The sequence below is a fragment of the Periplaneta americana genome, chromosome 8 (genome assembly GCF_040183065.1).
Source record: "Periplaneta americana isolate PAMFEO1 chromosome 8, P.americana_PAMFEO1_priV1, whole genome shotgun sequence".
Lineage (NCBI taxonomy): Eukaryota > Metazoa > Arthropoda > Insecta > Blattodea > Blattidae > Periplaneta > Periplaneta americana.
This window is the reverse complement of record NC_091124.1, coordinates 168299480-168324168: the sequence shown is the minus strand read 5'-3', so window position 1 is coordinate 168324168 and position 24689 is coordinate 168299480. Positions and strand designations below refer to the sequence as shown.

General features: G+C 36.5%; 1 protein-coding gene across 1 annotated transcript in view; it reads left to right on the top strand.

Annotated features, from left to right (window-relative positions):
• Positions 1-24689, top strand: part of LOC138705227 (fap1 adhesin-like) — a 41585-nt gene that overhangs the window by 1373 nt on the left and 15523 nt on the right. Inside the window, exons 3-7 of the mRNA XM_069834036.1 lie at positions 3340-3432; positions 3634-3738; positions 9947-10072; positions 16390-16476; positions 18846-19814. Of these exons, the coding sequence (XP_069690137.1) occupies positions 3340-3432; positions 3634-3738; positions 9947-10072; positions 16390-16476; positions 18846-19814 (1380 nt within the window). The remainder of the gene's footprint in view (positions 1-3339; positions 3433-3633; positions 3739-9946; positions 10073-16389; positions 16477-18845; positions 19815-24689) is intronic.

Genomic DNA, 24689 nt, shown 5'->3' with positions numbered 1-24689 from the left:
CCCACAGGGATCAGTTCACGACCCTCTATTACTTTCAATCTATATAAATGACATGTCGGGAATCTTTAAAGAACTGCCGATACCATCTCTATGCAGATGACCTTCAAGTATTACATAAAATTCTACACTGACAAAATTAATGATTATCTTGACACGGAAATTCCGACTTAAACTAAATCCAGAAAAATCACAGTCAATAATTATTTTGAGTCATTCACGTTTGTTAAACAGTATTACCTTACCAAATTAGTCTCAGATTAAAATATACGGCACCGAAATTCCATTCAATGAATCAGTAAAGAACCCAGGTGTTTAAATGGAAAAGAGTTTAAATTCGAACATTCAGTGTGCAGAAACTTGTAAACTTCTCACTGATCCACTCGTTTAGTCAATTGAAGAACTTTGTTTCCTTTTCCCTGAAAAAGATATTAGTGCAAATACTCGTGATGCCCCACTTTGATTACTGTGATATTCTGTTTACTGACTGCAACGTGTTCATAATATGTGCGTCCGTTTCGTCTGCAATATTTGCTGGTCTGATCACGTAACACCCTCCCTCGAAATGTTGTCTTGGCTCAGACTAGAAGATTGTAGGAAAATCCACTGTCTTCTCCTCCTCTTTCACATATTGCTTTTCTCCACTCCCGTCTAACTTGCGTCTCGTTTTCAAAATTTATCCACCCACCATAATCTAGACACACGATCACCACACTCCCCAGTATTTTCCATTCCTTCCCATCTAACATTCTCATATTCATCTTCTTTCACTGTGTCTGTTCCTCGACTTTGGAATTCCCTACCGAGTAATGTCAGAGACTGTCAGACATCAAACCAATTTAAGAATAAACTAAGGAAATATTTTTCGAACAATTCTCGTTAACAAATATAACTGTAACAAGTTTTTCAATGTTTAGTGGTTATATATATATATATATATATATAATAAATAAACATTTAAGTTATCTCATTATTATTATATTATTATTTTGATTATTATTATTATTATTATTATTATTATTATTATTATTATTATCATTATCATTATCATTACTATTTCATAGCTATGTTTATTAACTAACATTACTTATCTAACTTTTATTATTTACATTTACTTTCATTATTCACTTTCATGTTATTTTACGGTCTAGATATTAATGTAGTAATTATGTAACCAATTGTATTCAATTAGAATTAGAATCTGGCTGGGCGTAAGAGAAGGCTCCAAAAAAATGTAACGATCGATCCCCAATTTAGCGAATGGAAGGGCTCTCCCTTATGCTTCCTGTATTCTTCTTGTTCTCCTTGTCCTTCCGTTGCCCTTGTGTCATAATCTTGATCTCATTGGATTCCCCTGGTTCCCATAGTATTCCTCTTATTCTCTTCGCATTTGCTATGCTGTCCTTTAATGCCTTTTATTCTCCTTATATTTCTCTCGTTGCCATTGTATTCCCTAAGTAACGCTTGTATGCGCTTTGTTATTGTTGTTTTCCGCTTCCTTGTTCCCCTTGAATTTTTCTTATTCTCCTTGTATTTCCTTTCCTACTAATATTCTTCTCGTCTTCCTCTTTTTTCCTCAGCTTATATCGTTTTCGTTTCAATCCACTTGTTCTCCTTGCATTTCCTCTATTCTACTTACAATAACAATTATATTCACCATGTTTCTCCACGTATTTGCCTTGATTTCCTCGTCTTCAGCTACTTCTGCTTGCATTCACTGTGCTGTCGTTTTAATTTAATTGTTAATATTGTATTCCTCTTGTAGTCCTTGTATTCTAATTGTTCTCTTTGTATTCCTCTTATTCCCCTTGTTCTCGTTCTATTAATCTTATTCTCCTTGAAGCTCATGTTCTCACTGCCTGAACTTTTCCTCCTCGTATTCTTTTCCTCCATGTCTTTAACTTTCCTCTTCATTTTCGCCTCGTTATTACCCTTGTTATCCTTGATTCCCTCCCATTTGTTCTCCTTATATTTACCTTGTGCGCATTGCAGCATTTCTGTTGTTGTTCTACTGTTTTCCTTGTTCTTCTTGTTTTCCCCTTTCTTTCATTGCGCTTCTCTTGTTCTCCTTGCATTCCCTTTGTTCTCCTTATATTCCCCTGTTCCCTTCGTATTCCGTTGTTCTCCTATATTTCCCTTCTTCCATTTCACTTTTCCTCTTTGAATGTCCAATGTCTCTTGAATTTCCCTTGTTCTCTTTGTATACCCCGTTTTCTCCATGTATTGCTCTTTTTCTATTTGCAATTCACCTTGTTCTCCTTGTATTCCACAAGTTTCCTTTGTTTTCAACTTGTTCTTCTTGTACTCCTGCATTTTAAAATGCTAAATTAGAACATAGTAATGCGAACCAAGTAAAATGTTTGATGAAAGCAATTTAGTTATGTTGTTATATTGAGTTTGTACTGCTTGACAAGTTTGGTGGACACAACGAGCGAGATTGACATCAGTACCGCTCTACTGACGCAGAAAACCAGCTTAGATGCAAGTGATACAGATAATATTTCGAATAATGATGAAGAGTTACGCTCTGTTCACAGTGACTATAGTAAGTCAACCATATACAGTGTTACGGCTAATAGTAGTACAATCAGGGCAAAACTTTAAGATTTTGATTTCAAATTTGCAAGTCATTAAACCAAAATACCGGTATACTCCCCCACATTTTCTAAGTAAATTCAAATGAAAATGTACATGGAAAGAAGAGAAAATGAGCCTGTCATGAGGATGGGAGAGAGTTCGAGCCTTATTGGAGTATTTCTTTTTCTTGAACAACGTGGAATAATAGAATTTTATTACTGCTCAGTTCGTCATCATCATCATCATCATTGGCATTACGGCCCTTGTAGTTTAGCCTTAGCCTCCCTACTGCTCAGTTCGTATGGGTTATTATTAGGCTCAACCTTGAAGTAAAGTTACAAGGGTTAGCGATAGAAAATTCAGTTGCATCTTTTCGACTCTGTCGGATATATACATATACAGTATATAAAATGACAGAAGGAAGTGAAATTGGGAGAGGAGTACGTCGAGAATGCCCTTCATCACCTACCCTGTTCAACACGCCAACAACCATAAGAAATCGGAAATAAGTCATGCACTCATAAATTGCATTAGCTTTTGTTTTGGTTTACAACCCCGAACTCGTGGCATATATTTCCTGGGGGAGCACTTATCGAAAAGTGAAATCATAGTAAATCTTAAAAACCTTACGTGATACGAAAAAAAAAAAGGAATTCATTTTCGGATTCAGTGCGCACCAAACCATAAGGGACACATTGTTTGAAGTTGTTGTTCAGTGTAATCAGTGTGATAACGATTTTAATTCAGAATAATATTGCTTTTTAGCTCGATCCAGAAAATCAGGGACTTCGAGCCATAGCAGCAAATCTGAAATAATCCTGAAAGTCACAGAGGCTAGCTCCTCGACTTCTTCACAAGGTACAGTAATTGTTTACATCAGTAGCATGTAGTAATTTTTGAAAGTAGGAAGCAGTAGCTAAATACAACCCATATAGAAGAAAAGCATTTTCGGATTCAGGGCACACCAAACCATTGTTTTAAGTCAGAGCAAAATTCTTGTTGTTAAGTGTAATCAGTGTGATAACGACGATTTTAATTCAGAATATTATTGCTTTCTAGCTGTACCCGGACCATCAGGGATTCAGCAGCCGCGATCGCCGAGCCTAAGCATGAAGTCAGGAATAATCAAGATCACAGAGGATAATTCATCAACTTCCTCTGAAGGTACAGTAATTGTTTACATCAGTAGTGTGTAGTAAATTTTGAATGTAGGAAGCAGTAGCTAAATACAACCCATATAGAAGAAATGCTGGATCTCTTTGGCGCTTGTTCCTGCGGTCATTTAGCTGACATCACCTTCGTTTCATTCAGACACTAGACAATAATAGCAGTTGATAAAGCATCGTAAAATAACCCATTAGAGAAGTTTACTAGCACATGGGTTCAAGAATGAAAAAATTGGTCATTATTATTGATTTACTGCATTTGTCAGAAGACTTCAATATTCTACTAGTGTATAATATTGACGGTTTCTGATAACACTGTAGGAGGAAGATGACTGTTCGTACAACAAAAATGCACTACAGTACAGTGCATCACATAAGTATATTGGAATTTTAGTAAAGGGTTTAGGTACAGCTTACAGCAGTAAAATTTTTGGAAATATTCAACATTTTTTTCGTCCATTACTGTATCTTGTAGAATAATGAAAATTGGTATGTGTAAAACACTGTCTTTCTGCTATATGAAAAAAAATATTTGTGCAAGATCGTGCGTATTTGCTTGTTTTCCGCACAGAACCAATACGCTGTAAGTGTGAAATACCACATTCAGTATTCCCAACGTAACACACGTAACAATTTCCCTCTTCTTACTGCTTAAGCGCGACATTCATTTTACTGCTTTAGGCTTTTAACATATTATTTTTAGAGACGTTTAACATAGTAATAATTATAAATTGGAAACTTACCACTGCAATTTCACCTAAATTGCAATGTTAATTATTGTTTTTAAATATTTGCAAAAATTAAGTAAAGTCTACTACTCCACGAAACTTATTGCATTCCTGATACAAGTAACATTAAGGAAGCCGTCAAAAAATCAACGAGATTCCAGATGCCGATGTTATTACTGCAATATGTTATATAAATAATATTGTTAAAATATTAAAATGAAAAATAAATCATTACATAACCTTACCGTTTGTTTTAAGTTCGCATTTATAGACTGGGGGAAAAAAAAGACAGACGTATATCACGGCCTGCTAGAGTATAGTAAACACAGAAAACATTTTACGGCAACAATGTTGAAGAAAGATATATTAGTGTTCCGAAGTTGGAGATTTCATTGCAACTAATTAGAAATTCGACTTTCAGGTATGTAATAAACGATCTTCGCACAAAATAATGTACAATACACGAGCGGTATGTTTGTTTTCATGTTCTCGGAAATTAAAAAAGCTCAACTACGTTTCGCTTTTTCAATCTTTTCCTCGACCATGAAAACGTCAACATACCGCTCTTGTAATGTATATGACTATTTTACGATTTAAAAAGTTACTTGTATATTTTTTTCAGAATTCATAATGGTGGCAGTTCACTGTGCAGTGATAAAGCGTTTCCTTCATAACTCATAAACTTGATAACTTTTTCATGTTCTCGCTCTTTTATTTTATTGCTGAAACTCATGTTTACGATATCATGCTCTTTGAACTACATTCCTTAATAAATAATATATTTTTTTCCATTTTGTGTTAGAAAACCATTTTTTTAAATGAATTTATTTTTTATCAGACAATATTTCAAAGATAGGGAAGTGATCTTGCATCATATTGTAGATATGACATGCATAAATACACACAAAAATTTCATCGCAGAATGTTGGATAATTTTGAGTTATGTGGGAAACGCTTCAGTGAACTGAATTTTGAAAAGAAAAATTGTAAATAATTTTTTTAATCATAAAAATATTTTTTTCATATAGCAGAAGGACAATGTTTTACACACACTAATTTTCATTATTGTACAAGATACAGTAATGGAGGAAAAAAATGTTGAATATTTCCAAAATTTTACTACTGTAAGCTGTACCTAACCCCTTAATGTGTTTGAAATTTGTTCCAATAAACATAAAAAGCGTTTTTTGAAATCTTCCTCCTATAAATCATTATACTTCAGTAAACATACATATGTGGCCAACATGATTTCAATGTTACCAATAAGTTCATTATGTTGTAATAATTATTAGGGAACAATTTACACACTTCAGAACAATGCTGTCCAATTTGGACCACACTTGTAATTTCATGTTTCACTTACCAACTCTAGATGCAGTGAATATCCCTGTTTCACTGTCAAAAGTCAGAACTGGTAGAGCTAGTGTTTTGTAGACTTTTAGCCTCATATGTTTGTGAACTTGGGAGGGTTTGAAGACGGTGTTGATTACTCCAGTGGTTTTTATAAATTTACATATTTTGCTTGCTATACCTTCATCAGTAATATAAGATAAATTGCAGCCTAAATAGTTAAATGAATTGATATGTTCAATTAGTTTATTATTTATCTTGATTTTACTGTCTTCGCGCTACGAGTTGGCGGGTGGAGTGGATAGGCGGGACGGGGGAACTTCATGCTACACTCTGACCTGAAAACGTCAGTCCACTTACCTGGGTACAGGGGAACGAAGTCAGACATAAAAGATTCTTCATCTTCATCTTCGGTGTTGCTGTCGTTATGGCTGTCATCATCACTCTCATCACTGCTGTCATCGTCACTGGTGTCCGCGTCGCCAACATTAATGATGAACTCGTCTATAACGTCCTCCATTATTGCGTCTTTCTCCCAGTAGTATCACTCACATGTTTACAGTATCCAGTCCAGTCTTCTTTAGTTACAGATTTGAGTCCTTCTTGCACAAGTTCTTGCAGTCTTTTCAGTGACATATCACCCGTTGTGTTATGTGACCTTACATAGTTCTTAACACTACTCCAAGCTAATTCAATAGCGCTTAGGTCACACATATACGGTGGTAACCTGACGACAGTGTGACCATGATTTGCAAATATCGTATCTATTTGGTACACTTTTTGCTTAGGACGAATTTGTTCAATTAACGAAGAAAGAGTGAACTTCCTCATATTTTCTTCACATGGCACTCCATGCCTTCGCAGGTAGTCCAACATTTCTTTTTTTACCGCTGATTTGGTTGGTACCTTATCTAATTGTTTTCCATGATAGGGCGCATTGTCCATGACGATTACAGATGGAGTAGACAGATTGGGAATAACTTTTTCAATCACCCACTTTTCGAAATTGTTAAGAGTTCATCTGTCCATGATAGTCGCCTGTTGCTGTCCCCGCCTTGTATACTAATCCGCATCCTTCAAGAAAGCCATTAGTCCCACCCAGATGGACAACAATGAATCTGTTAGACGCATTAACGGTAGTCAAAACTCCCGTAACGTCTTTATGCTGCCAGCACTTGCGAAACTTTAAATTGGTGTCTACCCATGTCTCGTCCAGGTACAAGATTGGTTTACCCTCTTCCCTAAGCTTTCTAATTGTCTGTAGGTATCTACACCTCCAATTTACAATGTTTTCCCTTTCAATTAAAAATTTTCGTCTCGATGCACACTTCTTCCATCTGAAACCCATTTCCTTTAGTATTCGTCGTAATGTTGTCGCCTTCCATTTGAAATCAATTCTGTCTTTTAACACAGGCAAAAGTTTCTTGCAGCTTGGTACTACTTCCTTGTTCAGATAAAAATCCTCAATTATGTCCTTTATCACTCTCCGGTCAAAGTCATCTACATTTGCGTTCCGATAGTCTGGACGTTTCCGTTTTTTTCCAGGTGTCGACAAAACACTTTCTTCTTCTTTGCAGTCTTTCATTTCTTTCCTTATACGCTGTATCTTTCTTATAGATACATTACAATACTTTTTTGCCCTTTCTGCAGATTTCGTAACAGGAATGCTAAGACATTGTTGTGCTTTTTCTTCATCACAGCATTTTATCACATTTGCAATAATATTTCTTTCTCCGCTATGGATTGTCAGTCCTTGTTTCCTCTTTGTCGACATATTTACAATTATTTGCAATTAATAAACCGCTATGTAAGCCTAAACTACCACTATACAATAATAAAAACTCCACTAACTGTATTATAATCAACTATATTAATACCAGAAAAAAAACCTATTATTAAAGACTTGCGATATATTGAAACTATTCTTGTTGAAACAAATAAAACACAACCAAACGCCACTATTATTTCACAGACCCGCAGACACTCTCAAATATACGTGCAGTAGATGTTTGTGAAACAGGAATATTGCAGTGAGCAGCGCGGTGCGCATGCGCGACTTTTTCCCCTCCGCCCCGTCTAAGTACTTCAGCCGCCTTCTCCTGGCGTGACAACAGTACTTGGAATTGGCTCTTGTCCCAAAATTCCATGATTTTTGTTTTCTCTGTAGAGATTTGCATATTGAAATCTGAAGCAATTATTTCTAGATTATAAACGGATTTTTGTGTATCTGTTTTAGCAATGAGTACCTGATAGTCAGCAAACAGTAATGTATCGACAAGCGTGTTTCGATTAATTTGAATCCCGGCATGATGACTTTGCCTCCAAATGTATAAGATATGGTTCATATTTATATGATAAATAGGAGAGGGGAAAGATCTCACCCCTGTCTCACAGCTTGGTTTATTGAAGTCCAGCTAGTAGTTCCACGTTCAGTTCTTATGGCAATTTCATTTTGTTGATATAAATTATAAATGGAAAAACTGATTGAATTTGGTACATTATCATGGCATAAAATTTGTAAAAGTTTATTTCTGTTAACATTATGGAATGCTTTCACGAAATCAATAAATGCTAAGTGTGTTTCGATATTAAACTCTCTGTGCTTTTCTATTAAATTCTTCATAGTAAAATAGCTATCACAACATGATCTTCCTTTTCGGAATCCATTTTGTTCCTCAGTGATTTTGTCTTCATAAAGGTGTAATAATTTATTTTTGATTATGGTTGTGTAGATTTTATAACCTGAATTGAGAAGGCCTATGCCTCTGTAACTTCCACATTGTTCTTTTCCCCTTCTTATAGCTGGGTATTATAACAGCCTTTTGCCTACTTTCTGGGAGTTTTGATCCTCCCCAAATATTGTTTAAGAAGTATAAAAATCTATAAGTAAATCCTTCCCCAGCGCATTTGAAAAGCTCTATATTTAAACCATCTCCAGCTGGAGCTTATCCAATTTTTGAGCGTTTATATACTTTAGTGAGTTCGTCATAAGTAATAACATCCGTTGTGTTGTTGTTGGAGTTTGTTAATGTAAGAGGCATATTTTTCTGGAACCATATATAGAGTGAATCAAAAGTCTGAAACCATACAAATATCTTCCATATGCTTGATTTTCGATTACTATAGATGTTACCAGTATTTGTAAAATAAAACGCTCTACCAGTGACACATTCGATTCTAGCCCTCAGCTATATCAAAAGCCGTCATTTTGGATGCAACTTTGAAATTTTAAATGGAAAGGGGGTCATGGAAGTACTCAAAATCATGTGAAAGTTTCTGAAAAAATCAATGTCACTATCTGTTTTGAGATATCTCAAATCATTTTCAAGTTATTTAAAGATCACTGTCATAATGACACAAACATTAGTTACTGCATCTACAGATATTTTGTAACAATATGGTAAGTGCTAAGGGTGCTTTGGAAAAGGTATTTTTATGCAATTCTGGTACCGTAATCAACTTTTTCTGTTTTACTGTTTGATTAACCTGTGACAGTTTCAATGCATTGTTGTGATTATTTGAAGCTTTCCTTTAACAAATTCCTTGATTTTCGTGATAGAATTATCGAAAGAGGAAAGAATTGATATCATTGTCCATTCTGGTAGGTAAGCAAAAGAAATGTTGCAGCAGACTGGATGAACAGTTCCCTGGACATTAGATTGGTCGGCGTGGACCAGTAGAATGGTCAGTCAGGTCTCCAGATGTAACACCTCTAGATTTTTTCTTTTGGGGTTACATAAAGAACTTGATATATGAAGAGAAAATTGAGAATGTGGAGAGAACATTTTGTAGCACTTTAGCACAAGCTTCAATGATACGGTTCTTTAAATGTTCCACATGTCGGTCGTCAAAAGGGGGAAATCACATGAAAGTTACTTACTTAAGGAAGCCCTTTTCCTCAAAGTATTTTAAACAGTTATATAATACTACATAGACTTTCAATTCCGTACAGCAAATATTTGCAGAGAAGAGCCTAACAGCCACTAGCCATTATAGAGAGGAGTGGGACAAACCGGGATGCGACATAACCATTCAGCCGGACAGTACCTACGAGTATTTATCCTTTTCATAGATAGCAATCACTGTGTTACAAAGATTTCAACCCAGAAATACACTGCCTTTTAGCAGAAGATGAAACACGTGCTGATGAACTCACAAGAATGATGATGATGATAGAAGGCGACACTTCAAGTAGCGGCAGTGACACCCCATCCGTGGAAAGAGTGAGGCTAAATGTGAGGAAGCTTAAGGAAGGTACAGTAACTGTTTACATTCTTAAGTAGCTGTGCTTTCAGGGTATGCACAAGTTCAAGAGATTTGAATGATTACTGGTGCAAGCATGCCTCGGTAATTAGAAATAAGAGATTGCAAAGGTTTGGGCACCTTAAAAAATGGAAAGGAGGGACTGCCAAAGAGAATATTAAATTTAAAAGTGAAAGGAAGACGACCATTAATTTAACATTTTAACACGAAATTCTTTAGCTTTTTAATAAGACAGTAAACATAATCATATCATAGTATTAAATCGTTTCTTATCACAGTGTGCAGTCAGTCAAAACAGGAATACAATATCGAAGGTCCATTTTGAGTTGTTTTAACTCAAAATTTAAAGCTCTGAGAAACCTGCATTTTTAAGCTTTATGTTGTGAAAAGGGGGGCTAAAAGGGTTTGAACCCAATCTGAACTTTTTGAAAAAATAAAATGACTTACAGTATTTAGATTTGAATATTTTTTTAGCCACAATTTTTTTTCTATTTCTAATTTTTCACTGTCTGAGTAACAAAATCTACATCAGTATAAGGCACAGTCTTCCTACCCCTTCTTCAGTATAATCCCTGTGCTAGGTGCTGCGACACATACGAATTATAACAATGCTATCTTTTTATACAGGGAGACCTACAGCCTCCTACCAACCCTGTAATAAACTGAAGCTGACACAATATGAAACTGAAAAGGTTGTTTTGACAGTTCTGTAGTGCAGATGTTAAATATTGTGCACTGTCGATTTTATTATACTGAATTTAGGAGTGATATTCACCAGTTTGTTGGCGTTATGACATAATTGTGAAACATTCGTTTAACGTTTTGTGCATTTGATAGTTCATATTTTTAATGTAAACTTCACATTATCGTTCTGGGTTCTTTGATCATCTAAGCAGGACGAATAGAAGAAATAGTGTACACACTTCTATGCTTTCCCTTTGTCGGTGGCAGACCTGACAATGAGTGGCGCTTTGATCACTAGGCTCCATCTGTTGTCTGAAGTCGGACACCTCGAAAATATATTTCTCGTGCGTTTAATGATGAAACTTGCTAGAGGTTGATAATATCCTTTGTTGTTGAGAGTTGTGTAGATGTCTTCAATTTGTTGTGCTTTGAATTAACCAGTGACAAAAGAATATTGTGGGTGGTTTAAAAATTAATTACAAAAATTCCGTACTGTTTTGTTCTGGGTTATAGATAGGAATACAGTGGAAATAGTGTAACAAGACATTTCTTTTCATCTCCCGAAGAAAGAGATGAGTTTGGAAAGTGGGCCAGAGAGGAAAGATAGGCGACTTTCAGTAAATAACCAATAAGACTGTTTTAATAAAAAAAAAGTCATAAGACAGAAATACCGCAAGTGCGTTGAAAATTACAACCAAGAGTTGTACCTCACATTTTTCCTAATTTACCGAAATGATTAAATAAGTATATGAAAATAAACGTTGCAGAGTGATAATATTCGATGAGGTGAAATTCAGAGAAGAAATTCGATTTAATAATTATTCCCTTAAAGTGGACGTATTCGTTGATTTCGGAGATGTCACATCTGATGTCCAAGAGAAACAATTAGCAAATCATGCATTAGTATTTATGCAAGATTGGATTCAACCAATTGCTATTTACACTAGCAGAAACGCTACTCCAGGTGATATTCTCGCTAAAATTCTTATACAAGTTACACTACAATTAGAAGCAGTTGGGACAAGAGTAGTCGGTTTCACTTGTGATGGCAGTCAAACAAATAGAACGGCCTGGAAGTCTTAGAAATCAATGGAAAAAATTTCCAGCATAATACTATATTCCTAATCCGTTCGACGATAAAAAGAAAGATACGGACATTCTCAGATTTTGTGCACATACTGAAATGCATAAGAAATTATTTCCATGCTAAAATCGAACTGTCTTGCAAGGAGAAAAATATCAATTTTAGTTTTTATAGGAGAATTTTTAAGGAAAACTTATTTGCTTGTGCGAATGTGTAGGGTTTGTCCCAAGTTGACAACAGCTCATTTAGATCTCTCGTCCTTTAAAAGAAACGATGCCACCAGACTCGCGTTCCAACTCTTCACCAACAGTGTCGCCAAAGGCCTTAAATTTTATCAGGAAGTAGGTTCATCGGGTTTCCAAGGCAGTGAGGGCACTGAAGAATTTGCAAGGAATTTAAACTGTATTGCCGCCACATTAAATTCCCATATTTCTGCTAAGGTTCTTTATAAAGACTCTTCTGATCACTAATTCCTTACTGATTTTCTTCAGTGTCTCACAATTACAACCAACACATTTGCGTCTGCTACAACAATGTTTAGTAGTAACCTTGCAGAGTACCTTAGAAATGAGCGAATCTCTCTGGAGCAAATGATACAAATATATCCTATCAGGGAACTCGCCCAAGACCCCTTGGAACATCACTTCGGAATTTTGTCTTCACTCAGTTCAGATGACCATCCTCATAGATTTCCTCCATATGCATTTACTACAAAGCAGATCCTTCTTAACATTGCTGGAAACTCTGAAACAAAAAGTGATGATGAACTACTACTCACATCATTTGTGAACCAAATTCAAACATTAGCGCAAAATGTGGAATTACTCAACAAGACAATTAAGAAGTCTGTAGAAACTTGTATAAAAAAAAAAAGTGTTATTCATGAAAAAATACATGGTCAATACTGGGAAAGTGCTGTGCCCAAGTTGGTGAATACCATTCCTGCTGGTGTTGATTGACAGATGTTTAGTGTATTATGTGGCCGGTTATGTCGTAAATCATTCCTTTAAGTTTATTGCGTGTACCTTCTGTGCCCTTCGACAGGAATGTAATAGGTCTAAATATTGTGCAGCTCTCACCCAAATCAAAGACTACGGATCAGGTAGGAACGTCGGTTTTTTAACTCATCCCTCCCAAGCTGTGTATGACGTACTTATTCAAACAGAATTGAAAATAAAAGAAAAGATTAGCTCAACAAATGCAATGTGGGATGACATCTATCTTGATGCTCTTTCGATCCAGTCTTGGATCGATATTATTCTTAAATTAGTCTACCACTATTTAAAGTGCCGATTCTTCTTCAGGACAAAGTAAATCCGAAGATTTTTACAAGCTCGTAAATCCGTCAAGTCATGTCGCAAACTCTCAAAGGTAGCAGGCAACTAATCATGGTGACTAATTTAATTCATTTATAGGCACATAAAATAACATTCAACTCTTTATTTACTAGCATTTCGTAGGTTTTTCTGTCCCTGAATTCGCAACTTGTTACGAAAAGATTATTTAAATATTGAACTTATAATTGCTCTCACAACATTTTCCCATTATATTTTCTGTTACGAACGTTCATAATAGTAATACCTGTTCACACCTGTGGAGTAATGGTCAGCGCGTCTGGCCGCGAAACCAGGTGGCCCGGGTTCGAATCCCGGACGGGGCAAGTTACCTGGTTGCGGTTTTTTTCCGGGGTTTTCCCTCAACGCAATATGAGCAAATGCTGGGTAACTTTCGGTGTTGGACCCTGGACTCATTTCACCAGCATTATCACCTTCATTTCATTCAGACGCTAAATAACCTAGATGTTGATACAGCGTCGTAAAATAACCCAATAAAATAGTAATACCTCACAGGAGACTATTAATTATGAATAACAGACTATAAAGGTATTTCTTAAGTTACGAATAGCCGGGTTGACTGGAAGAAATTTGCTTTTAAAAAGGACTACAATCAGCATAACAAGTATTGTGAATTCCTTCCGAGTCCGCGCTTAGCAGTAACAGCAGTGTAAACTCACAGAGTGCGTACACTATTTCTTCTATTCATCCTGGTCTAAGCAAGTGCAAAGCTCACTTTTACATTTTTTTTTTAAATCAGAAAGTCGCGTATTTATTCTTGCGAGGATAGTGAAAATTTCACATTTTCAGATGTTTCTTTGCAGTGTGATGATGTTATCGCTAACGTTCTTCCTGGAATTACTTTCACATCCTTATGTCAAAAGTCAATTACTGCTAATAATAATAATAATAATAATAATAATAATAATAATAATAATAATAATAACCCGTGGCGCCATAGCCCTTGAAGGCTTCAGACCAGCAGTCAGCTGTTGGCCTCACGTTCAGATGCCGAAGCAGAGGTGGACGATCATCCAACTAGAATGGAGTTTGCATGTGGTTAGCGCAATGATCCCCTCAGCTGTTATAGCTCTCTTTCGCAACCAGATTTCGCTCATTTTCGTAGCTCCCCAAGTGCATGACAATGCTAAGAGGGCACTGGTCCCATACACTGTCCAAAATTTCATGAGAAAATTTGTTCCCCCATGAGGACTGGAACTAGCGTGCATCCATAATGTGAGTCCTAGGCAGAATGCCTTAGACCTCGGTGCCACTGTGCGGGACTCATTTTCTGTTTCAGATGTCCTGTAATAGCTCAGGTACTGTGGATTTGTGTAGTTTACCTATACAGAATAACAACCTCAATATTTTTCCAAACACTTTTTTATCCGTCCCTGTAATAGATTCACCTATTGAAAACTAGTAGAACTATTTCATAGTTTCTCAGTTTGTTATATATTTGATTCTGATCTATCCCACGGTTAGGAAGTTCGCTCACTCTTACATGATCAGAAAATTGTAGGTCAGATGCCTTTGAACGCCAGTTTATACACAGGCACTCTACATTTAGAAGCTGTAAATAAAAGAAGAAAGATAAATTAATTTCATTTCTTAAATAAAATTCAATGCCTTGCCATAAAACAGCTCACTATTCTTCCTCTTTCACAGTTTATCAGCAATTCGTTTTTGGAATTCCCTACCCGGCTCTCTCAGGAACTGTCGAACGATTTACATTTGAATTTGTATCAATATTCCGAATTTAAAATAAAACCTACAAATTAAACCAAACCCTTTAACTCTATTAAATATAGAATATAATCTAAATTTAACAGAAGAAGTAAACACTGAAATACTAAAACAATTGTCTTTAGAGACAATTAATATTAGGTACCGTCCACAAAACTGCCTTCATTTATACACTGACGGATCCTTGATCTCCAGAGAACAAGGTGCCGGTGCAGGTATTACGTGCTGTCTCTACTCACTTTATAGATGTCTTGGGTATGGAACAACAAGTTTTGATGGAGAAATCATTGAAATAAGTGAAAGTCTTAGGAATCTTCTATGCTACATCAATAAATTTAAAAATGCAGTTATATTGTCAGACTCCAAAGCAGCTATTTTATCAATAGTCTCTAAACACACACCTTCATCTGAAACAGCAGAAATAACTAAAATGCTGTCTCAATTAATATCACTCAATAAAAGAATTGTATTCCAATGGATACCATCCCATTATGGAATCCTGGGAAACGAGAATGCGGATGCTTTAGCAAAGAAGGGCAGCACTGCTACTTACAGACCTGTTACTAAATCTACGTATTACTCTGTGAAAAAATTTATTAAATCTACATACTTAGACTTCAACAAACAAAATTTGATAACACAATCTCAAGGGAAAAAATGGAACTCTTTGCATCAAAATCCACAGTTAATTCCCGATTTACCACGAAAATCGTCTGTAGCTGCATTTAGATTGGCAACAGGCCATGATTGTTTGGCCAAGCACCTGCATAGAATTGGAATATATCAGTCCCCTAACTGCCCATTGTGCAACTCAAACCAAGAAATGGATTCGGAACATCTCAAAATCTGTGCTTCAGTGGCTGGCCATGATAATATCTTTGAAAAATATTGGAGTGCAAGAGGTCAAATGACTTTATTGTCAAACGCCTGGCATTAGAAAACAACAACAACATTTGAATTTGTTATTTTTGTAATTTGTAGTATTGGTTCACTTACCGCTTGCATATTCATTGAATGTAACTTCTAGCCTTATATTATTTTGTATTTATTATTTAATATGTTCGCATTATTTTACTCAACTTTTGCTTGTATGACTATGTAAATTTTTTATTAGTGTTCTATAAATGTTAATCTGTAAAATTGCATCAGCTTCTTTTTTTTCTGGCTAAGTGGAAGAGAAGGTCTGATGGCCTTAACTTCGCCAGAATAAATAAATATTATTATTATTATTATTATTTATTATTATTATGTTTCTTTTTTTTTTTTTTTTTTTTCTTTAAGGCTATATGTGTGTTAAAAGTACACACTTCAGCTTTTGATTCATTTCAAACTTCACTTTTATGATTTACTTATTGTTAATAGTTTGATGATGTACATATTGTCTACTTACTTAATATGCAACCTATTTATTCTAACAGTTTATTACGACGATTTGAATTCAGAATTATATTGCATTTTAGATGGACATGGAGAGAGCGACGCCCACACAAGTGAATATAGATCACCGAGCCTCATCACGTTGTGGAGTTGTTACATGCTTCCTGAAGGTATAGTAATTGTTTACATCCTGAAGTGGTGGTCGAAGGAATGAATATGTGATACAATTAAATAATAAAATAGGAAAATAAAATAATTAGATACTTAGAGTACTGACATTCTACTGAAGATATCATTATCCTCTGTACCAAAGCGTGCAGGATAATTTTCTCTTTATCCTTAGACTTCTTGCATATATAAGGAATTTCCCGCCATCGAGTGCAGTTCAGAGAAATATTTTACGTGTTGACAAACAAATGGAAGTATAAAAATTGGAAATTTATCTTTTGAAGAGGTGGAAAAATTCAAATACCTGGGAGCAACAGTAACAAATATAAATGATACTTGGGAGGAAATTAAGCACAGAATAAATATAGGAAATGCCTGTTATTATTCGGTTGAGAAGCTTTTATCATCCAGTCTGCTGTCAAAAAATCTGAAAGTTAGAATTTATAAAACAGTTATATTACCGGTTGTTCTTTATGGTTGTGAAACTTGGATTCTCACTTTGAGAGAGGAACTAGGTTAAAGGTGTTTGAGAATAAGGTGCTTAGGAAAATATTGGGGCTAAAAGGGATTACGTTACAGGAGAATGGAGAAAGTTACACAATGAAGAACTATACGTATTGTATTCTTCACCTGACATAATTAGGAACATTAAATCCAGACGTTTGAGATGGGCAGGACATGTGGCACGTATGGGCGAATCCAGAAATGCATATAGGGTGTTAGTTGGGAGGCCGGAGGGAAAAAGACCTTTGGGGAGGCCAAGACGTATATGGGAAGATAATATTAAAATGGATTTGAGGGAGGTGGGATATGATGACAGAGACTGGATTGATGTTGCTCAGGATAGGGACCTATGGTGGGCTTATGTGAGGGCAGCAATGAACTTTTGGGTTCCTTAAAAGCCAGTAAGTAAGTAAGTTGACAACAATTCAGAATATTATTGTTTTTACAAAATATGCTAATTTGGGGCTTTATGCCACAAAATCCTGAAAATATGGTACATTGCATGATAAATAATGTATTACATACACGAACACCTGAAATATGCAAAAATATAGGGGAAAGTAGCTATCAATGAACCACCTACCAATTTCTTATTTTATCTAACAAAGACAGTGCCTTAAAATTCTTTTCATAGGCTTGAACAATTACATTACTAATAAGGAATGATAAAATAAAGTTTCAGGGCTACATCCTACTTATATCTGTTTAAAGATTGGGTCATTTAATATTCAGCTATTGGTTCAATGAAGGCGACAGGGTCCTATGAATGGACCAAAAGAAAATTTTTTAAAATATATCAAAATAATGTCAACAAAGAAAAAGTCATAATAATATAGATTCGATTAATGGATGTTGAACTTAATTTCAATCCAATTGTAATCGTATTTTGAAGTTGAAAATATGAAAAACACAGTCCTTGTCATTTCAATATTTTAAAATTTTAGGCTATTTCAAATTAGCTAATAAATTAGTTAAAAATGTTAGTACACAACTTTAAGTTACAACATAATGATGTGATTGTACATATAAAATTATTTTCTGAAGTCTTAGATTATTCCTATACTGTAAATAAAACAGTCTTCCTTTTCAAGACATACATTACATGCCACACGAAGAATTTCTTTTGACCCTGCCTAATATTTGTACAAGCTTCATTTACCATTTCCTGCAAGACATATACTGAATTACATTTTCCTCGAAGGTTTCTTCACACATGAAACAAAACCAGGAGTCTTGATTTTGATTACTTCCCGAAGGGAATTGGTTTCCATCCATTTTAAAATGCAGTCCTTTCATGGGAACTCCAGCTGGTCCTTCCATAGTGACTTCGCCATTTTCTAATCACACTTCAAGAGTGCTGAAGAGGTTATACAAAATGTATGAATATACAACTAAAAGGAAGCAGACAGAATACTGCTTCCACTATATATGTAATTTCATAACTAAATGTCATTAAGCCAATCTACTTTGCATGTAAAGTTACTTTAAAATTACAGTAGAAATGACAAAAACATATCTGAGCTTCATGTTCATCCCACGTGTTTGCTGCCACCATCAAAGACAACTCAGGAGTGACATACACGAGGGGGAGCCTTAAGGTGACGTTTAACGCATACGCAGGCAATATGACCAAGAATATGGCAATGGTCCGTTGAAAGCAGCGGTTCATCGATCGCTACTCTCCTCTATACAATTAATTTTGAGTATTCGTCATTACAGTCTTTCAAAACATGTATAAAATGGGGGGGGGGCAAAAATATGCAGTTGCATACGACTCCTCGCCCTATTAATAAGTTGTGCCATTCACTGAAAGCCAGTGAATGGAAGTACACATGCTTAACGATCAAGTTTATTTTGTTTCTTGCAGAGTTTATGATCACAGAGACGGAAAATGGAATGCGAGATTCAACACCCATGCCAGGTCCTGTGCCAGCTGCTGTGCCAGATCCTGTGCCACGTGCTGTGCCACCTGCCGAGCCAGATACAGTGCCAGTTGCCGTGCCAGCACCTGTACTAGATCCTGTGCCAGCTTCCGTGCCGGCAGCCATGCTAGATCCTATGCCAACTGCCGTGCCAGATACTGTGCCAGAATCCGTGCCATCTTCTGTGCCAGCAGCCGTGACAGATTCTTTGCCATCTGCCATACCAGATCTTGTGCCAGCTGCCATGCCAGAGCCTGTGCCAACTGTCGTGACAGATACTGTGCCAGATGCAGAGCCAGCAGCCGTGACAGATTCTGTTCCATCTGCTGTGCCAGAACCTGTGCCAGCTGTCGTGCCAGATACTGTGCCAGCAGCCGTGCCAGATGCAGAGCCAGCAGCTGTGCCAGATGCAGAGCCAGCAGCCATGACAGATTCTGTGACATCTGCCGTGACAGATTCTGTGCCAGCTGCCGTGCCAGAATCTGTGCCAGCTGTCGTGCCAGATACTGTGCCAGCAGCCGTGCCAGATGCAGAGCCAGCAGCCGTGACAGATTCTGTGCCAGCTGCCGTGCCAGAACCTGTGCCAGCTGTTGTGCCGGCAGCTGTGCCAGATGCAGAATCAGCAGCTGTGACAGAATCTGTGCCATCTGCTGTGCCAGATCCTGTGCCAGCTGCCGTGCCAGATACTGTGCCAGCTGCCGTGACAGATACTGTGCCAGCAGCCGTGCCAGATGCAGAGCCAGCAGCCGTGACAGATTTTGTACCATCTGCTGTGCCAGATCCTGTGCCAGCTGCCATGACAGATACTGTGCCAGATGCCGAGCCAGATCGTGTGCCAGCTGCCTTGCCAGGTCCTGTGCTAACGGCCATGCCAGATCTCATGCTAGCCGTATCAGCAGAAGAAGGAGAACAAGGTAAGGACAGAAGTAGGAAGAGTGGCTGCTGTACGTGCTTGAGGTATGTGTATCGTAGACTTCGTCGTCTTTTTAGGCGCAAGTCATAAATTTTATGTCTAACAATAAGAGCCATTTTCAGATAGATCACCCTCGGTGTGTTCCTGTGTTTCCCTCCCCATTTGTCCATAGTTAAGCAATTTGGTTACGCTAATGGTAAATTATGTAGGCCTACACGCCTTAATGTTTCCAACCATTAAAACTTAACACGGGCCCTAACCATCACGCCATGCATCAGTTTTTTGTGGATCTCACAGATTTTCAACTTAGTTTCCACGATGTCTCTCCATTTATTTCCCTCCGTTTTTTGTGTCTCATACAGTTCCGCTAACATCTGGTAGTAAAAATTCAAAGTTGCTCTCGTTTCCTGAGCTCGCTGAATCCCTGCGGCCTGATAAAAGGATTTGAAACCTGGCTTTATTACTTTTAATCCATTTTTCCATTATATTGAATTTTGAATTTCTGACCCTTCTGTTTAATGTTTCGAAATATTGAACAAATTGGTCTCTATACTCCGGTATAAACAATAAAGAGTCGTTCAGTTTCCAATAGCTTTTCCCAAAGAGGGGAAGTTGTGTATTTGTCTGCATGGAAAGACAGACACAATCATGATCCGAAAAAGGTGTCGGTATCACTTGTATTCTGTATACGTCTGTTGAATGCGGTCGCGTGATATAAAATCGATCTAATCTGGACGAAACATTCTGTCGACGGAAAGTATATTCTACATCATTACCATGAAAGAGTTCCCAGGTATCCATTAATTGTAGTTCTCTTGTTAAATTTTCTAATGCTGGCGATGGGTTACATTTGCCTGTCTGGTCTTTTGCGTGTAATACACAATTCCAATCTCCACCTATACGTAATCGATTGTATCGATGGCGAAGGTAGAAAGGAATTTCTTTACTAATAAAGTTCTCTCTCTCCTGACGATAGTTCGTTCCCTAAGGCAGGTAAACATTTATAAATTGTGTATTGTTAATATTCATGGAAATGACTCTGCCACTAGGATGTGTTTCCACTTGCTCAATATTCATTCCCGCACGATAAATAATTGCAGTGCCACGATTATTCTCGCCGGTGTTTACAACATATTCATATTGCGGACCCAAAAAATCGAAATTATCATTGTTTACTTCTTGCAATAAAAGCACATCGATATCATTTTGCCTAATTAAAGCGTTAAGTAACTGTTGTTTGTGTTTCCCTTGTATACAATTGACCATTTTTTACGCATATTTGCGTAATATTACCATCGAATTGAAAATCCAGAAGGCTGTAAGAATAAACAAACTAGACAATGGACGTACATACATCCTACATATTTAACATGTCCAAGTCTGTAATAACCTCAACAGTGGTGGTAAAGTTTATAAAGCCCTTTCTGAGTCGATTTTGCTTCAGCACCGTCTTTCTTGTTGCTGTCTTTGAATAGCTGTTGTTTGTGTTTCCCTTGCATACAATCGATATTTAAAGTAACGTATTTTCGTACTATTACCGTCGCATGGGAATCGAGCAAGCTGGCAACATAAACAAACACACAAGACCGCAGACGTTCATACACCCTACATATTTAACATGTCCAAGTCTGTATACCTCAATAGTGGTAGTTTCCCTTGAATATAATTGACATTTAAGGTACCGTATTTGTGTAATATTACCATCGAATGGAAAATACATAATGCTGTAAACATAAAGAAACAGGACCGCGGACGTACATACATCCTACACATCTAACATGTCCAAGTCAGTAATACCCTCGACAGTGGTGGTATTGTTTATATTCCCCTTCTGAGTCGATTTCCCTTCAGCACCCTGTTTCTTGTTGCTCTCTTTGGTACGTCCATATATAGCATATGGATGTGGTCTTGTTGGATTATTCTTTGTTTTACTACTCGGATTTACATGTGGCGAGTTTTTATCTGTGGCTGCATTACTGGGCCCCGCGTCTCGACTTCGCAAACATGTATCCCTTGAAGTTTCCTGTTGTGTTGTGAGTTTTAGTTTTTTCGATGGAGTTTCCATTGGTTCTTCTACTTGTAAAGTACAGTTTATCTCGAGTGATGCCTCTCCGAACTGCGAGGGTGACTTCGATTCTGGCAGGATTACTGTTGTTTCCATTAACTCCGGAGCTGCATTTCGTCCATCTGTGTTGACCTCCTCTGCTGTTGTATCCTCTGTCCGGTCTGTTGTCTCCAACGTAGGCTGCTCTGTCCTGTCGGTCACTACATTTGTGACCTCTGCTGTCTCAGAAGATGTATATGTATCGTCCTCCACCAGTGCGTCTCGCTCCACGGGCCGTGTCATCGTTCGCTCTTCTTTTGATGTCGATGGTCCATGTGAAGATCTTCCCATAACAATGTCACTCAATAACAATTTCCGTGACTGAACACTCACTGGTAAAGTTGTTTTCCTTCGTGGGCACTCTTCTTTTTTGTGATCAGGCTCATGGCACACAACACATAAAATCGGTTGACCAGTGTATGTGACATGTGCATTATAGCCTGGTATCGGCACTGAGCCTGGAATATTTTGTTTCACTTCCATCTTTAAAGCACGGATACCGTTATTAACGGGAAATGGGAATGCTGTGCTCCATTGTTCGTTTCTCACTGAATGGATAACACCATACCTAGTCAAAGCTGTCGTCACCATTGAGTTCGGCACCTCGGGAGGAAGGTTAAATACTCTAACTGCTATAGCAGGAGAATCAGCTTTACTAATTTTAATTTGCGTTTGTTCACCGTTGCCGTATTTAAACTTTGTTTCACCTTCATGTTTTTGCACTATTTTCTCATACACAGTTGGCGATATCACTTTTATATACAACGATTTTTCTTGCATATTCATCTGCAACATATCTACTTGATCTGTGTTTATGTTCAGAGTTTGTTGTATCCACACGTGTAACTCCATCGCCATAGGGCGTGGGGCACTTGCTTGATATTGAACTTTTATTGTGTTAACACGACGTATAGTAGCCGTGTTCTGTTCAAATTGTTCATTGCACTGTCTTTATAACACTCGGAAAAATAAAACACAAAAAAAAACTTACAAAATAAATATATGAACGCAAAAACACTATATATGTAAGAACAAATACACTGGATGTGCACTGTTATTTATTACGCGACCAAACGACTCGGCACTGTACTCAGTCAGCATCTCGAGCGTACACCATTCAACCGTACTCTACCGTGGTCAGAGCCACACTGTGTATTGAGAACCAACTATATTAGTTGTACAATTTTGTCTCACCGTGTCAAATAGGATTTTCAAAATAAAAGAAAGTAACTGTATTAGGTATAGTAATACTGTCGAAAGCATAGTTTGTACAGTTTATTTTTACAATATGATAATAAATAAAAATCAATGGAACAGTTGTATGATCACATTCATAAAAATCATTAAAAATTTAAAATACAGACAGGTTTCGGTGTTGTATGCTACCTCATCTTGTGTGGGAACTGCAATGATATGATAATAAATTGTTAATTATGATTAAAACTGATTACATTAAAGCTCACACCTGTGGAGTAATGGTTAGTGCGTCTGTTTGAGTAGGTTTCCTGTAAATACTATACTGTAAATTATTATCTTTTCTTTCTTTTGTTAAGTTCAAAAAATTTATTTTATTATCTATTTCATCTTTCGTGAATTGAATATCAGAATGTAGGGTGCTTATATTCTCTAATAATTGTTGTGAGGTAGTGTTGTGATATATTAATAAAGTATCATCAATATAACGAACCCACTTGACTATTTTTGTTGATTAAACTATATGAATTTCTTTTTTAAATTGTTTACAAAAATCTCAGTTAAGATGCCAGATAGTGGTGAACCCATTGGAAGACCTTTGTTTTGTTTGTAGTATTTATTATTGAAAGAGAAATAATTTTGACTGGTACAGATACGTAGTAATTTTATTATTTCTTCAATTTCCGTTCTGTTTATATTATGTGTCCTTAGATTTGATTTTATGATTTGTATCGTGTCATTTGCTGGGATGTTGGTGTACATATTAGTAATATCGAAAGATGCAGTTTTGCAGTTTTCGTTCATGAATAATTCTTGTTACCTATGTTTCTATAAAGTTACTTGTGTTTTTTACCCTATAATGTGAAATTTAAAACTTTTCTTTAAATAGGTTGTAAAAATTTTGCAATATGGTATGTGGGAGCTGTACGAAAGTTTATGAGTCTAATTGGAATATTTCGTTTATATATTTTAGGTAAGGCTTTCAATTTAGGACCTGAAGGATTCATTTGATTTAATTTACGTTTTTCTTAACTAGTGATGGTAAATTAAATTGTTTTAACCGTCCTCTTACCAATGGGGGTAATAAGATTGTCCTACTGATGACTTTTCAATATTATTTTAATTTTTCTCCACATTTATTTTTCAAATTTCACGTATTTGCCCCTTATATGCCTACTAACATTTTAAAATAAGAATAACAGAAATAGTTAATGTGCTTTAAGAAGTCTTCTTCTTCTGCATCATGAAATTAGGCCTTTTGACCTGTTTTCACATCAAGCAAAATTTAATGAGTCCTCCCACTTGGTTTGTATTGTAGTAACTGTTGGGGAATCATACCAGTCATTTCTCATGCTTTCGATTCTATTTGTTAAATTAAAAATATTTAAGTCTTTTCTAATATCTTCATTTCGTTTCCTGTCTAATATTGTCACACCTGCTATTGAACGCAAGAACTTCATTTCTGCAGTTTCTATTTTTCTTCTGTCTGCACGATTAAGAGTCCAGTTCTCACTTGCATATGTTAAGGTAGGTACCGCCATCACTTTATAAAATTTTAATTGTGTACTCTGTAGTGTT